Source organism: Colletotrichum karsti (genome assembly GCF_011947395.1).
Source record: "Colletotrichum karsti strain CkLH20 chromosome Unknown Scaffold2, whole genome shotgun sequence".
NCBI lineage: Eukaryota > Fungi > Ascomycota > Sordariomycetes > Glomerellales > Glomerellaceae > Colletotrichum > Colletotrichum karsti.
Window position 1 is genome coordinate 284,624 of NW_024065902.1, and position 16,240 is coordinate 300,863.

The 16,240-nt window shown below is 52.3% G+C and overlaps 5 protein-coding genes across 5 annotated transcripts; 4 read left to right on the plus strand and 1 right to left on the minus strand.

Annotated features, from left to right (window-relative positions):
• Nucleotides 1-1,276: 1,276 nt before the first annotated feature.
• On the plus strand, nt 1,277-2,874 carry CkaCkLH20_00637 (uncharacterized protein; the record flags this gene model as incomplete). Its single annotated transcript, XM_038883357.1, has 2 exons — nt 1,277-1,689; nt 1,758-2,874. 2 exons carry the CDS (start codon nt 1,277-1,279, stop codon nt 2,872-2,874), a joined length of 1,530 nt encoding a protein of 509 aa, XP_038750952.1.
• A 3,990-nt stretch (nt 2,875-6,864) lies between these two features.
• CkaCkLH20_00638 (uncharacterized protein) lies at nt 6,865-9,399 on the plus strand (the record flags this gene model as incomplete). Its single annotated transcript, XM_038883358.1, has 5 exons — nt 6,865-7,165; nt 7,233-7,489; nt 7,545-7,944; nt 8,021-8,196; nt 8,272-9,399. The coding sequence occupies 5 exons, from the start codon at nt 6,865-6,867 to the stop codon at nt 9,397-9,399; spliced, it is 2,262 nt and encodes a 753-aa protein (XP_038750953.1).
• A 1,297-nt stretch (nt 9,400-10,696) lies between these two features.
• Nucleotides 10,697-11,416, plus strand: CkaCkLH20_00639 (uncharacterized protein; the record flags this gene model as incomplete). The annotated part of the gene is made up of 3 exons (XM_038883359.1): nt 10,697-10,747; nt 10,802-11,176; nt 11,240-11,416. 3 exons carry the CDS (start codon nt 10,697-10,699, stop codon nt 11,414-11,416), a joined length of 603 nt encoding a protein of 200 aa, XP_038750954.1.
• Nucleotides 11,417-11,726: 310 nt separating this feature from the next.
• CkaCkLH20_00640 (aromatic amino acid aminotransferase) lies at nt 11,727-13,590 on the minus strand (the record flags this gene model as incomplete). The annotated part of the gene is made up of 6 exons (XM_038883360.1): nt 11,727-11,789; nt 11,862-12,640; nt 12,697-12,788; nt 12,843-13,164; nt 13,222-13,398; nt 13,452-13,590. 6 exons carry the CDS (start codon nt 13,588-13,590, stop codon nt 11,727-11,729), a joined length of 1,572 nt encoding a protein of 523 aa, XP_038750955.1.
• Nucleotides 13,591-14,080: 490 nt separating this feature from the next.
• CkaCkLH20_00641 (carboxylesterase-lipase family protein) lies at nt 14,081-15,818 on the plus strand (the record flags this gene model as incomplete). The annotated part of the gene is made up of 3 exons (XM_038883361.1): nt 14,081-15,284; nt 15,344-15,530; nt 15,599-15,818. The coding sequence occupies 3 exons, from the start codon at nt 14,081-14,083 to the stop codon at nt 15,816-15,818; spliced, it is 1,611 nt and encodes a 536-aa protein (XP_038750956.1).
• Nucleotides 15,819-16,240: the final 422 nt, after the last annotated feature.

The window sequence follows — 16,240 nt, forward strand, 5'->3', positions numbered from 1 at the left end:
TCAGGCGGAGTCCCAAAAGAGCAGAAGGCGTCCGGGTTTCATACACTTTCAGCTCCCAGCATTGACTGCGCTCCCATGCTGTAGGGCATGGAAGCACGTGGGAAGATTGCTCGGATAGCTTCGACGAGGGCTGTATATCCTTGGACGAGTTCCTGATGGCGAATGATTCCATCTCGAACGGAAGATAAACTTCGACCTGACTAGTGCTCCGCGGTAGGGCGATCAATGGCTCAGACCTCCCGTGGTCCTGGCTTCGTCGCAGCTTTCAGTCGTCGTCGGACTAACTGCGGGGGAGCTGGACCTTCCTTACGTCGTAAGATCACAGGGAAAAATTCGGTCTGTTGAGCCAATCGTTGGTCGTTGCGAGGGGTCTTCGTCTAACCTTACGATCTAGGAAACCAAAGTTGGGCTCGTCGTTTTCCATCCCGCGGGCCCGAAGCATGCGCTGCCAACCGGGAGGCACCCGGAAGATCTCATCCAGGACGTCATCCCTTCGGCCTTGAGCTGGACGAGCCGTTCGACATGATTCTGCCGATTGTCGGTTACGGTTTATCCCGTTCCATTCAATTAGGTCCGCGGAGATCAACTCGAATTATGGTCTGTGAGGTGCTAACGTAGCAAGATGGCAAAAGCTGAATGAGTAACGAGGGATAAAGTATGACCTTAACTACCATTCATGTGAGTTCAGTAGTTGATCAAGAAGCTTCTATACGATCTCCTCATTTGTCCTGGGGATACCATGAGTCAAGGGGACGCATCGCATTTAAGTTCAATAAGGCATACAGCCTACGATTTCTCTTAATTCCTATCTCCAGTCGGGTCAGCATCAACATCACGCCAATCTGGGAGCTTTCTCACTACGAAGACTACAAGCTCAGATGTCCACTAGAACTCTTACGTCGTGAAATACGGTAGCGTTGAGGATGCTGATGACGAGCTGTAGAAAGAGATCCTCAGGTGTGAATACAGCCGAGTTTTCCAAGCCCGGTGCCTTGCAACGACAACTACTCCATGATGCTGATGTGATGGGAACTCACATGTGCCCAAGAACTCTCGGCCTGTGCGACTGGCCACGCATGCGTGACGCAGCTCGAGCACAGCTGACAGTTGGAGATGAGCCTCGGCACAGAATTTCCTTGTTTCAAAACTGCCGAACAACACCACGGAGCACGGCCCAGCTGCGACAAGATCAAAACATCTTAGGAGAAACAAAATGACTTAAGACCCTTGGAATTCGTGTTCGGTTCTTGGAAGATCTGCAGTATCAACAAGAGTCATGGACCCAATCACACTCGTCACCGCCACAGCGTCGCTGGCAGGCGCCGTCCTCACTGCTTCGCTAAAGATCAAGAACACGCTCGATCATCTCGAGAACGCGCCCCAGAACGTGTGTGATATCGCGGAGGAGATCTACGCGGTTCAGTACGCACTGAGTCAAGTCGAAGATGTCGTGCGACGAGACCCGAACGTGATCGATCGACTGGCACTCGAAGATGTCTTTGCCCTGGCTGTGAAGGGCTGCCATGCCACTTTGCAAAGCATCCATAAGGAATACGAGGAGTTGTTCGAAAAGAAAGATTGGAAGACGAAGATACTTGTCTTGTGGAAGGATGGCGAGATGACGCGGCTGCTGGGTCGACTTGATCGGAAAAAAGCTACATTGACGCTACTCACTCAGACCCTGAATTTGTATGTCTTCTGAATGCTCCAGGTGGGCGAGGACTTATAACTCTGGACTCACTAACTTGCTACGATAGACGATCGACGCAGGACATCAAGGACCTGCTGGTCCAGAACCAATCGACCTTGATCGCAGCAAGACAGGATAGCTTCGAATCAATTCCAAACAAAGCTACCCAGAGTCCTCGAGCGAGGATCTCCGAGCCTCTGGAAGATGACGAGTCCGGAGATGTGTTTGGAGATAATGAGTCGGTGCTGAGCACTACCGAGTTCGACTTTGATTTCGATCTGATCAACACTCGCGCCTACAGACGAGCACTTGCACAGGCACAGGCGGCAAGCAAAAGGTCGAAGCCAGCGCCGTTTAACGTGGATAAGCCCCTCCCGAAATTGGCCGAGGAGGATTCACCTGCTTCAATGGTTCCCGTTCCTGAATCAGTCGCAGGCGATGTCGCGGATTCGATCGATCTGTCCGGAGAGACTATGACATTGCAATCTTCACTCAGTCGAGCAACGACACTGCGTCCGGAAAGCGAACTCGCCCAGTTGGGTTCTCAGAGCCCAGTATCTGTGACGACTACGAACGGCAAGCAGTCAAAACCTCAGGCCGAGATCGAAGTTGAGAGTGAGGCGAAGAACAGTCAGAAGACCGGGTCTGACTCCCAAGTTTCTCTGGTAACCGAAGAAGCAAAGAATGAGAAAGACTCCAAACAGTCGATGCGCAAACGGATGAACAAACATGCCGAAAAATCTCGGCTCCAATTAGCAGAGGCAAAAGAGAAGGCCAACCGAAGGAAACCGCACGGAAGGCCCAACTTATCGAAACAACTCAGCGAGGGCGGCTCATCTTTTGCATCGGCGGAAACCATACGAATTGAAGATGCCCAGGAGCAAGATCTGAGCCGTGTCGCTGAGAGCCAGTCGGATGATGTTCTCAATAAGCTCGACAGCCGCAAGCACCGGAGATGTGCTCGAAAGACCGAACTCCGGCACCGACCTCGAGGGAGTCGAACTACTAGTGAGAACTCAGGGTTGAACGTCCCGACCATCTCTCAGGGTTTGAGAGATATGCACATCAAGGGCTTCTCTGACGCGGTTGAAAAGGTGGATGATGCGGTGCGCCAACTCGGTCTTTCGGATCATGCGGCATTGAGAAGGGAAAGGATTCGACGGAGACACGGACAGACTGCTTGAAGAGAAGAGGGTAGACAAAAGGATCAGACTATATCGAGTGATGTGAGCTAGTGAAGAATTGTGAGCGAAGAGGCAGATCCTTACCAAGGTAATGAAGATAATGAGACGAGCAATCCATCATTTGAACGGCCATTACATTGCGTGAGACAGATGCTGAAAGCAAATGGCCTTTCAAATGAGAGACAATGTCGTTTAGAGCTGTTGGACTCATCGTCCGTCCTACGACTATACACAACCATCGCATCATGACTTCTCATGAGTACAGATGCCAAGTCACTCGATTCATAAAGACAGAGCCAGTCTAGTACCTAGGTGCTCTACATTCGGCATGGATGCTCACAGGGTCTACGAACCGAGATCCGACAGTGAAGAGCACCGACGAACTTTCACCTCGACGAAATATAGCCTGCCAAAGGGCGCGGGACGGTTACGCGCCTGCCGCAGGCTTAAGTCAATGTCTTGGCGCGGCGCAAAGATCCCTTAGGCGCGATTCAAAGGTTCCAGACGTTTAAACGATGCCGGGGTCAGGGTCCGGCTTGTAGCAGCGCGAACCCGTTTTGGGTGACAATGTCCGGGGCTGGAACTCACGCCTCCCCGGCGACCTTACCGATTGCGGGTCGAACCTTCAACCTGTGGTCAGAACCTAAGATATGGGAGGCCAATCTTCTTCCTCGATATGCAGTGTGTGGTGGTCATGCTGGGACTCAAATGCTTCGTCAGGCGGGCGCCGATATGTGACCCGGCGGCCTGTCATGCCTGGGGCTCGTTCCCACGCAGAGGTCCTGGAGGGACGTGAGCTTTCTTGCAGGCAGGTGTATAGGGTTGTCGGATCTCTTGACAGCGAGAGGAGGATTGCGGAGACAGCTTAGGAACATTGATGTTGCGCAAAATAGGATCTCATATACATCAGCTTCTTGTTTGGTGATGGTTCGAAAACAGAAGTTCTCGGCGTTGCCTGTCGTGGACTTGGTATGGATCCTATGTGCCCAGAACGGAAGTTTTAGTGAAGGGCGCACGTGGAGACTGATGACATGCCTTGTCGATGACCTCGGACTCATTGGCATCAGAATATGATGGTGATACTGTGATGTGCATGATACTGATCATTAATGAGCAGGACGGGCGGCATGTAGTGAAGGTGAAAGCCTAATTCCATGCGGAGTTGCGCACTCTCCAGGCTCATCCTGGACGCCACATGGTGGTTCACTGGCGGACAGATCGCGAAGGCGGGTACAGATACTGAGGAGGTTGCATGAGTTCGCCCAACGCAACGTAGATCCAACCGGAAGGCCATCAACTGATGGGAGACAGAATAGCGATGAAATGATTGGTTATGGCTTCCGTCTGCGCATGCATGCTGACCAGCCTTACCGTGTCGTATCACCTGGTGCAGTAAGCAGTTCGGTGAAGGAATGAATGTGTAGAATAACTCGGAGTCTAGGGATCTCCGTTGGAGGGTTCTTTTGAATTTCTTCCTTCAAAAAAGTGCCCAGGCATCATGAGGCAAAACAACAGCGACGACCTTCCTTTCTGGAGGTTTGCAAAGTTCGTCAAGCCATCGGAGTATTTTAGGGCGAGGCAATCGCAGGCTCCCATGCTTATCTTGGCCGTCTATCTGTACCTCAAATGAATACCAGTGATTCGCTTACAGATGACTTGACTGAAAGGGATGACTGACAGATTTCACATGGCGCCGACGAGTGGCCGATCACCAGAACATAAACAGAAACCTAGCCGGTAAAAGCGCGATGTCTAAAGATTTTTCGCGTTTAATTGAAGCTCGAAGTCTTGGCGGCTCCGCCTTCATATTCGAACGATTCAACAACGGGGTCTCTTCCCCAAAAGCGACCGGTTCCCCAGTGACGAACAGGGCTCGCCCTGGCTGGGCTAAGCCGGGAGCATCAGCAGTGTGGTGGAGAGTCTGCTGCGGGGGACAGGCAAGGTAGGGCAGCAGGTTTTGGTCATTGCTTAAATTGACACATAAAATCGTTGAAGGGTCTTGGACGGACTCTCGGTGGTCTGTTGTGATGCTGCTTGAGACGTAGGTTCTGCTTGAAGAATGGACATTCAGGCGTACGTCAGTAAGGGCGAGTTTCTACCATATACGCCGAGTTCAAGCATACTGTTTGTGAGAGCCGAGGTTGGATTATTTGATAGAAATGAGTGTCAGCAATAGGGACGCCCTCGGTTGGGTGTGATGAGGTCCAAATTGAACAGGGGTTAGGTAAGACGTTCGTTCCTAGGTACGCATAATTCCCCTCATGTTAAGACTCAGAGGAACCGTTCTGACTCTTCGAGAGCACAGAGTCACACCATGTTCCTCCCCCTCGGCCCCCGACAATTCAAGGGCAAGAAAGCTGCCCCAATCGAGACCCCTGTCGCCCAATATCGGCCGGTCCTTTTGTAGCGCGTCTCGTTTTCCGCGACGAATGGAACGACAGTCAGACTCAAGACCATCAATGATCAATCAATTGTCATTCAAGGCAACTCAGGCAGAAATGCAAAGGACGTTTGTCGAGCCGGCAAAGCACCCACGAGTCGCGACGCGCAGTCTTATCTTGAGGAACGATTCTCGAGCGGAATCGGCAACATCCACTCTTTCGGTCGGTAGACTGTATATCGCATTGCGGGGACGCCCAGAAATCATTCAAGATTTCATCGCGCTCAAGTACCGTCTTGGCTGGGTTAGAGCCTCAGCAGCCAAGATATTGTCGGCAGCAACCGGCTCGGCGATGTTAGCAGTCACATTTCAGCTCGTGCAGCTGAGCATCAGTTTTTGCCTGGCGTCTTTGCGATTCCCAGTTCAGTTATTCTTCCACTTCTCCCTCCCTTCTCCGCCTGGGGAACGGAGGACATCTCTAAATCCAGCTTGGTCTTACCAGCGATCCTCCGACCCCTTGCTAGTTCCGCCGTCCTGGCCGCCGTTAGTGGCGTCCAGTCCGTGACTGACTTCTGTAGCATTTGTCAAGCAAAGCCCGAGTGTGACCGGCTGAGGCCCATGAAGCTTAATCTTGCAAGCGATCGCCGCATAACCTGCTTCTATCTCCAGCCATGGCCTTGAGGATGCGTTCTCGCAGGTAACAGTGTCTGTCTGTTTCTAGAATGCCACTAGAGACGGTTCAAGCATCTCAGATGCAACAGAATTGCAGATATTCTGCAAGACTGTTGGAAAGGCTTTTCTCGATCATTCGGTGACAGCACGCTCTGGAACCCGGGAACTCCTTGAGATGTCAAGTACCTGCCTATTTCAGCATCGATGGGCATCTGAGGCTTACGATGTGCAGCAAAGGTTCCATTCGTTCGGTTGACGCCTTGAACATCGGCCGGGCCCAGAGGACGAACGCGGGGAGGCGAGACGAACGTCCTACACCCTCAACTTGATCAAACGAGCCAAGCGTTCGATACTCGACAGAGGAAAGTGATGTACATGTCTCTTGAAGCTTAACATCTCTGGCTTCGAAAGAGCCTATCACGGAGATTGTGCGACCGGAGGAGTGACTTCTCGACACGGCGAGTTACCTCCTCCACTCAACAAGCATACCGCCACTTACCTCCCCTGCACCCTGCACGAGTTGGCCGAGGGCACAGGGGTTGGCGGTCGATGTATTGTCTGGGGGTCCTTTTGCAAGACCCTCGTGCCATTGACTCCAACTCGACAATCCCTTCGCCGTCCAGCCAGTGGGTTAAGCCTTCCGTATTGCTAGATTTCCTATGCCCGCCGACGGGGGACCAGCATCGTGCATATGTGGCCCGGCGCGGATGTTACCTTGACAAGTATGGCGAATGCGACCTTGCACAAGCAACGGCCAAAGATAAATATCAACTGTTCTATCCCGCCATCACATCTGGCTGTCGTGTGTCGCGCGCGTCTCGTTTCCCTCACCCCGCCATTTGTGTTTCCCACTCACTACCCCGCGTAGGGATTCGCTTTCGCTTCCGAGCTTCTTAGTACCCACGCAGCGAGGTCTTTGAATCCAAACAAAAGCCACCATGGCCGAGGAGAAGGTCAACTCGGCGACGGCTGCCCCAGTCGACGCCGTCGACCCCCGGCCGTCCTACAGCAGCGTCCCCGTCCACCCCGATGAGAAGGGCGCTATGGGCGGCGAATGGACGGAGCCTGTTGTCGATGTCAAGGTCCCCGAGACCGAAGATGTCAAGGGAGAGGAGGACCTATACCGTCCTCTCTTGATGGACCCGGGCATTCCCCATGAAGAGAACATCTTGACCGTGCGCGCTATCGTCATCGGCTGCATGCTCGGCACTCTTGTTAACGCCTCCAACTTGTATCTTGGTAAGTTGCACTGGATAGCCAGAGTCACGATCATCTTTCAGACCTATTCTAACCTACCGATGAACAGGTTTGAAAACCGGTTTCACCTTCATTGCCTCTATGTTCGGCGCAATCTTCGGCTACGGTATCCTCAAGTTGCTCACCCAGACCGGCCTTCCCCTCATCGGCGGCACTTTTGGTCCCCAGGAGAACAGCATTGTCCAGGCCGCTGCCACAGGTGCCGGTGGCATTGCAGGTATCTTCGTCGCCGGTATTCCTGCTATGTACCGCCTTGGTGTTATGGACAGTACTCCTTCGGGCGATATTGGCCAGATCTTCACCCTAGTAAGCAATGAGACCTTACTTTGATCTCAATCCGTGCTGACGAAGCCTGTTCTAGACAATCTGCTGCTCTTTCTTCGGGCTCTTCTTCGTTACCCCCCTCCGCAAGTTCTTCATTATCCGCACTGCGAGGGAACTGAAGCTCATGTTCCCCACGAATACCGCTACCGCCCTCACCATCCGCTCGATGCATGCCGGCGTCACTGGTGCCCGCGAGGCTGTTAGCAAGCTCAAGGCTTTGGGAGCCGCTTTCACTATCTGCATCGCCCACCGTGTCGCTTCTCTCTACGCCATTGGAATCTTGTACGACTGGCATTTCTTTACTTGGATTCACATCTGGAGTGGATACACGTCGTGGGCTATGAACATCGAGTCCTGGGGCTGGTATTTCGAGTGGACTACGGCTTTCATCGGCTCCGGTATGCTCATCGGAATGAACTCTGCGTGCTCCATGTTCGGTAAGCTATCCGCCTCCCTCTCAGCCTGCAGACATGTTCTCTAGCAACGTGAACCTGTTTCTGATCAATATTTTAGGCGGCGCTGTCTTGGCATGGGGTCTGATCGGACCTTTGCTTGTTCATTACGGCGAAACTGTCGGCAAGGACGCCAGTGAGGGCCTGCCTGAATGGGCCGGAACCTACAGCTTCACCTCCCTTTCTGACGTTCGCCATCCCAGCCCTCGATATTGGCTGCTTTGGCCCGGAGTTATGGTTTGTAGCCCTTGAGAACCCAGCAATACGTCTACAATTGAGACAATATTCGTAACAAACGCTTACTTTCCGCAGGTGATGGTTTGTTCTTCCATGGCTGAGCTCATCGTGCACTGGAAGATCATCGCCATCGGCTTCGGCGCCGGATGGAAGTCCATTTGCTCTTCCATTCACCACGTCTTGCAGAAACGCAACAAGCGTATTGGTTACATCGCAAGAGTCGCCGAAAAGGAGGAGAAGGTGGATGAAAACGCCGTCGAGGATCCTGCCACTCCGGATCAGCAAGTTGCCACGTGGATTTGGGTCGTCGGCTTGTTCGCCTCCATCATTTTCACCATCATCGTTATGGCTCTGCAGTGGGAAGTGAATGTTGGCATCACCATCTTGGCTCTCATCCTCGCCTTCCTATTCTCCTTCCTTGCCATCCAGATCGGTGCTGTGACGGACCAGACACCCTTGACCGCCGCCGCAAAGGCCGCCCAGCTCGTCATCGGTGGCGCCACTACTGGCTCGGGATACGGAGTCGCGCACGCTCAGCGCATCAATCTCATCTCCGCAGGTCTTGCCGCCGGAGCTGCCGACGTGGCCACTTCTCTTACGTCCGACTTCCGCACCGGCTTCCTGCTCGGCACTCCACCAAAAAAGCAGTTCATAGCACAAGCCATAGGAACGCTTTGTGCATCATTTATCGCGCCAGCTTTGTTCGTATTGTTTACTACTGCGTACCCTTGTATCCTAGATGCGAATGCTGAGCACTGCTCCTTCGCTGTGCCTTCGGTGGCAGCGTGGGCTGCCGTTGCGCAGGTTGTCACGGAGAAGGACGTGTCGATCCCGCTTTCATCCGGCATCTTCGCAATCGTTCTCGGCATTGTGTCGATTCTCCAGGTCATTGTCCGCCACTACTACCTCAGTGGTCCCCGCGAGAAGTACCAGGAATACCTCCCTAACTGGGGTGCTATCGCCCTGTCCTTCGTTATTCCCGGACCGGTCTTTGTCAACGCTGCTTTCCTCGGTGCCATCATCGCCTTCATCTGGCGCCGGTACAAGCCCGAGAGCTTCGAGCGTTACGGCTACGCCGTCGCCGCCGGCATGATTGCCGGCGAGGGTATGGGCGGTGTCGTCAATGCCGCCCTCACTCTCGGCAACGTCGCTGGAGACAGATTTGGAACCAAGGGCCTGGCCTGCCCTGTTAACCAGTGTTAAGTGCTCTCATGCACAGAATGTGGAATGATGACGAGGGAAAGATACCAAACTTGTAGCGCATCATAATTAGTAATTTTACAGCAGCGAATAGCGCAATCAATACTATTGCACTGGTCTCGAATGATCAGTTGTGCTGCGAAAACCTGCATCCTGTTTGTGATAAATTGCACCCAAACCCGTGGAACACGGTAACGGCCGGTATTCGGCACGGAGAGGTGGGTCAGACAAGTGGGTCATCTTCCGTGCTCTGGGGCCCGGGTTCGTGTCGGGCATGCCGGCGGTGGCACGGTACTGACAACTTGGCAGGGATGAATGCAAAGAAAAAGGAAACAAACATTTTCCGCGAAAACCACCCAATGAGCTTGATCCTGTGGGTGATCTCTATCGATCTACCGTTTGCAACACTCGAGGGAGCGCTTAGACAAACAAGTTCTTTAGAGAAAATGTGGTCCTTTTTGCCAGTTCAAGACGACAACTATCCTGAATGAGACTCCCGCAGATGTTAGTTTGTCTTCCGCCCAGACAGACGACTTTGTCGCTGGGTAAGTACAACCGCTTGCTGCCGCTGTAGCCATCACGTGAAGGGCTCCTCGGACAAAGCATGGAAGCCGGCACTTCATGACAGCCCTGGAAGCCTTTAAGCTGTAAACTCCCTAGGCTTGGGTCGATGCAAGGTGGAACTGGAAGGGACGTTCAATTACAGTCCGAGGAAAAATGATCGATGTTCGCGGCCTCTCAACAGTGCCTTTCACAATGTTTGCCTGTCGCAAACACCAACGAATATCTGATGATATGACCCCTGCATCAAGAACTCGTTCGGGACACACAAGATGAGATGACCAAGCTCAACAACAAACCGTCTTGGGAAGAAGTTTACTGACTCTGTTTAGGGTTTAGTGAACCCAGCATATCCGGCCGTAAACTTGACAACATACCGACAGATTGTTCCGTCCCTCGCAATGTTTGGAATCTTGAGAAACATTTTCACTTAATTCATTTCGTATTGCGAACAAGCACTTTGTTGATGCAACATAGGGACCACTCTTTCAGGTCCGCGCAGTCTTTCAGTACCGCAGCAGCCAACTCTTTGAGCGACCTGGGCAATACCCGTTGGGAAGTCAACTGCCTCGGCACATGCTTCCGTTGCAGTTTACGTGCAACGCCAGGTTCGAGTATTATCCAAGTTTCTTGGTTATAAGACATCCAGCCATTCAGCCGATTTTTGAGTTCTTTCTCGTCAGTCTGTATCCAAATTTCACTCGCTCATCATCCGTCTGCAAATCATCCGCCTTCCAAGATGCGTTTCACTTCTGCCCTCATTCTGCCTTTGGCCTCGGTTGTCTCTTTGGTAAGATATACTCAATCTTGCCACATGTCCATCTCCAGCTGATCGAAACCCTAGATCTCCGCCATGGAAGCTCCCATCCCAGGCTACGACGTCTTCATTCCTGAATGGGAAGTCAAGGCAACTCCAGATGGAGAGACCCTCCGCATCAACGGCACCGTTGAGGAGGTCGTCGCCGAGCTTGAGCAAATCAACCCGCACTATCGGCGATCAATTGGTCTCGACGACCCTACCTTGATGGCACGACAGCAAGAGGAGCTTGAGAAGCGCCAGATGGTACAGTTTCACCGCCAGAACGGCATCTGCGACCACTTCAGGGGAGCCGATACTGGCCAGATCATGGCTGCTGTGCAATACCTCAACTGGGTTACGGGTAGGCCCCGAAACGGCGGCGGCCCGGCCAACTGCGGCCGAGTTTCTTGCGGGTACAAGGTAAGAAATCTCTGACATTCTCCTTCTCTTTACCACTGGTCTACTTTGCTAATGACTTCCAAGACTGCGGTTTGGTTCTGCAACGACGCCCCCCAGCCCAGAGAATTGAGGTCGTTCAGAGACATATCCGACGGCGTCTATGCCATTCAAAATGTCTGCCACAAGAGTCGCAAGTCTTACTCAGGTCAGGCATTCCATGTTGACATGTGGAATGTCATTATCCGCTGGGAGGACTGCTGAGGCATCCGAGTGAGGTACTGATGCGCCCAAGAACGAGGAGGCGGAGGAGACTACCGCCGGTGAAGTGATCAGGAAATTCTGGAAATACTTTCGACTTCGATTCAACATATGTACATCTTCAAACAACTTGGGGAAATGCTACCAGCCCGATGATTCTGACGGACTGAGGGAGTAGACCTTCATTGGATATATGGCCGCCAACTTCGAAATTAGTCATAATCATGTAATACAACATCTTCCGATTCAAAAGATATCACGAATAAGATGCCTGAAACTTGCTTGATGACTTTGCAACACCTAAACAGCTACCTCACCGCCAATAGCTCGCCACGACCTTGAAAAGGCGTTCCACACCACTGTCAATTTGCTGCTTCTACAACCATTGAAGTTAGCAAGCTATCTCACAGTGGCTTTCTTTCAATTGAAATGGAGATTCTTTACTTACTGTCGGTGTTGCGAATGAGAACCGGAAATGCGCCGTGCGCGGATCAGCTCCGCGGGCTTCGGTCGTCATCTTGTCGGCCCCTTGCCAAGCATGGTAATATGAGCCCGGCGTCAAAAGCACCAACTCACTAGCCCAGGCTTTCCACAGATCGTCGGCGAACATTTGTTCCGGATCATTGCTGGTAGCTGAACTCTCGATCTCCGCAAACCGTTGAACGCCGTCAAAGTAAAACTTGCACCACACGAACATGCCGGCACCCGGGTCCACGAAGCTGAAAACAGGACGCAGCTCGTCATTCTCTCGGCCCTTGACGCACACGACAAGTCCTTGCGCGTGAGGCACTGGCGATTTTGCAGCGGGTAAGACCACGAATTGGGCGTGGAAGGCGTCGAGAAGCCAGTCTCTTCTTTCGCGGTATTGGAACTGCAGGTTCTGGAGCCAGGTCAGGTAACCATCGATGCCCCAGCGACGAAGCAAGCTCAGCACCAAAGCCTGACTGAGACCTGCGGGGTCTTGGGTCTCGACCTCGGTGGCTCGGAGAAGTCGTTCTGTGAAGGCTGGGTTGGCTACGAAGTAGCCCATGCGCAGCCCGGGAAAGATGGTTTTCGAAAAAGACTCGAGGCGAATCACTCGACCCTGGGTGTCCATAGATAGAAAAGTCGGTACCAAAGACTCAAGGAATTGCTTTGTTGGTTTTGGTCGAAATTCGGGCTCTTTTGGGGTGAGATATCCAGGGAATTGGAGGAAGTAGTAGGGATCGTCTTCAACGATTATGATATCTAGATCATGTAAGATTTTGATGTCGATCGTCTGAAAGGATATGGGAGAAAAGTACCAAACTCAACACAGATATCGTAGATTTCCCTTCGTCTTTGTGTTGAAATTGTAAGGCCGGTAGGGTTTGATCCTACAGAGACCAGGTAAAGTCTGCATGAAATGAGATTAACACCAGCGCATCGTCACATTCCAAGTATGACTTACACTCTCGGTCTTCGACTGCCTCTTTCCTTCTGATCCCAGTTCTGCATTATGGCTCTGAGATCTTTCGCCAATATTCCTTCGGCATCCGCTGGAACGGGAACTGCCTTGACTCCAAGCGGAATCCAGAGCGCCTGCGCCGAAGGGTATGTGTACTCCTCTACGATGACGAAGTCATCATCTTCACAGAGAAGCTCCACCACCTTGGCCCAGGCATTTGTATTGCCAGGATGCAATAGACACTCGTAATCGCACGGAGGCGCATGCACCTTCTCAGTCAATTCCTTGGCAAGTTGAATCAGCTGAGCATTTCCCGCTCCGGAGCCTGAGGCAAAGTTCAGCGGACATGTGCTATTACTTGGAACTTGTTGCTGGAACATACCGTACTGCAAAAATGGAGTGAGATCTAGATCTCCCGGAGTCTGCGCACGACCGAGGGTGATGCTGAGAATATCTGGATTCTCAGCTCCAACTTGGCGATCCCCGGACAAGGACGCTCCTGGATTCAGACAGTCGAATTTGGCTTGCTCAAGCGGGAACAAAGATGAGTGAGGTAGGCCTGTCGGTGTTAGTTGCGTCTCGGTTTGAGCCACTCAATCAATCTGGGCATACCTCCAGCAAAGCTGATCATGCCGTCAACTCCCATAAACTTGATGATGTCTTTCAACGGCGAAGGATGCCGAGCTTTGCTCTTGGCATTGATGTGGTGAGATAAGTCTACCATCGCAGGGGTCTTGTTGATGCTACCCATCGTTGCTTATCGGATGGATGGAGATGACAATCGAGGAGTTGGACCAAAAGATCTTGGCAGGCTCGCTCAACAAACCGACAAACACAACAACAAGGCCAGAAAAGGTACTTCCAGAAAGTCAGGCAAACAGGCGATGTACTGTTCATCTATGAACTCTTATCTAATCCATGCTACAGCGAGACTTAATGACCAAAGTAATTTCGATTTGTCCGCCATGTACCCAAACAAATGAAACTAAACCTTCGGCCGGAGATCCGACGAGATCAGGATGGCTTATCAGAGGAACCCGCCCGATCTGGCCCCCTATCAGTCGGCCGTTATCGGCCCCGCAGCGGGACGGATCTCGGAGCATCGGAGGCCAGATCTGTCACCGACGTCCTCTGTGCGATCGAAGCACCTCATGACATATTGTCAATAGTTGTTTCCTTCAGCGCATCATCACGGTTGTAAACTGCCAAGGATCCAACACGAAGAATCACCAAACGTCAAGATGGGCAACAATATCTCTTATCAGCAAAAGCCCGTGGACCTGAGTCTGGGCGGCAAAGGTACGATCCGTGGCCTCCAGTTCGACGACAAATCTCGCCGATTTACAGGCGTTCCGTATGCGCTTCCCCCGATCGGAGAAAACAGATGGCGCAAGCCGCAACCGTTGCCGACCTCATACTCATACACCGATGGGAACGGAGGAGCATATGATGCGACAAAATTCAAGGCAGTGTGCCCCCAGAAAGCTTTCCATGTGGTGAAGCCCGATGGCGGGGGCGCTGCACACAGCGAAGACTGCCTGTACGTCAACATCTGGACTCCTGTTCCCAAGGAAGGCGAGGAAAACAAGAAGTGGCCGGTAAAGCTCTGGATTCATGGCGGCTGGTTTCAGATGGGAGATCCTTCGCAAGAGCCGGGGATGGACGCTACAGAGCTGATAACGACGGGCGGACTGAATGCCATTGTTGTGGCGATCGGATACCGACTGAACGTCTTCGGATTCCTTGCCGGAGAGGACATTCTGAAGGATAGCAACGGAGAAGCTGGAGGAAATTTCGGTTTACTCGATCAACGTGCGGCGGCCGAGTGGGTGCGAGACAACATCTCATACTTCGGAGGCGACCCGGAGAACATCACACTCGCAGGTCGGAGTGCTGGAGCATACAGCGTTGAAGCTCAAATGTTGTACGACTTCCGCAAACCTGGCGACAAGTCTTCGCTCTATCGACGAGTTTTCATGGACTCCAATGCGATTCCTGCGCAGCCCAAGTCTTTGGCAGACGTTCAGGGCCAATTCGATGAGCTTTGCGCATACTTCAAGATCGACGCGGGTTTGACAGGTACCGAGAAGCTGGCCATTCTGCGTCAGAAGACTTCCGACGAGCTTGTGCAGGCCATTCCTCATTTGAAGAATCACACATTCCGACCCGTTACGGATGACTTGTTTATACACTCGGGAATGATAGAGTATCTTCAAGGGAAAGAGTTCGCCGATGAGTTCAAGAGGCGAGGTTACAGACTTCTCATTGGAGAAGTGCGTAACGAGGAAACATTGTACTCTTCGTACAACGCGCCTACCGAACCGACACTAGAGGCCCTCCGACTTCAAATCTCCAACTACTATGCCCCGGATGTCACCGACCGAGCTATTCAGCAGTACAAGTTACCAGGATCAGACAAGTTGGAGGATTGGCAGAAGACGTTTGGTAAGCGCTCGTCTAGACTTTGAGACAGGCTGGTTACTGATTCGTTGATTCAACATCAGGTTCGATCGTGGCTGACGGCCAAGTGCGAGCGCCTTCTCGGGCGTTGGCGAAGGCGCTAATTGACAACGGCGTCGACATTCGAGACGTATGGCGTTACCAGATCGCGTACCGTCTATCCTTTATCGATGAGAAGGTGGCGCCGGCTTCTATGGGCGTCGCCCACGCGATGGACAGGCCCATTTGGAAGTAAGTGACACCTTATTTCCTGGACGAAGGTGGTAGGGAATTCCAGGTTTATTGACATGGTCTAATAGTTTCTCCATTTGCCATGGCCCGACCCCGGCGGAAAGACAGTTGATGGCGGACTGGATTCAGATTCTGGTGGCTCTTGTGAATGACGACGACACATACAGATTCGGCACGACATCGATTGACCAGATGAAAGTAATGACGCCGGAGGGCACAATTGACATTCGACCAGATGAGCGTTGGGACGAGCTGATACACTTGGGCAAGATCCTTGCTGGTAACTAACTAATGGTGTCTTACCATGAGTACTAGAACCGATCAGATACCATTAACTTAACCGTCTAACGACTGGATTTCCATACTGGCGACTTTGTATTCTCTTGACTGTGTGCCTTGAGGAGTCAGACTTCATTTGCTAATAATACCGCCGACCTTGAAGTGGGCACTTGCAACAGGAAATCTGCAAGTAAGCACAGAGTGAGACTAGTGTCAGCCACAACAGGGTTTCCGATCCTTAGGCGACCTCATGTGCAACCCGACGGCACAAGACCGAATCAACGAACCGCATCGTCGCAAATGTTATTCTGTCAGGGGCTTCGCGTTAAGTAGCGTGTCTTAATCGCCCGAGCTACGCACCCTGCACAGCCTCTGCAGCAGATAATAAGATAATCCATGTGCCACACGTGTGTGACGGAATTTCTTCCTCC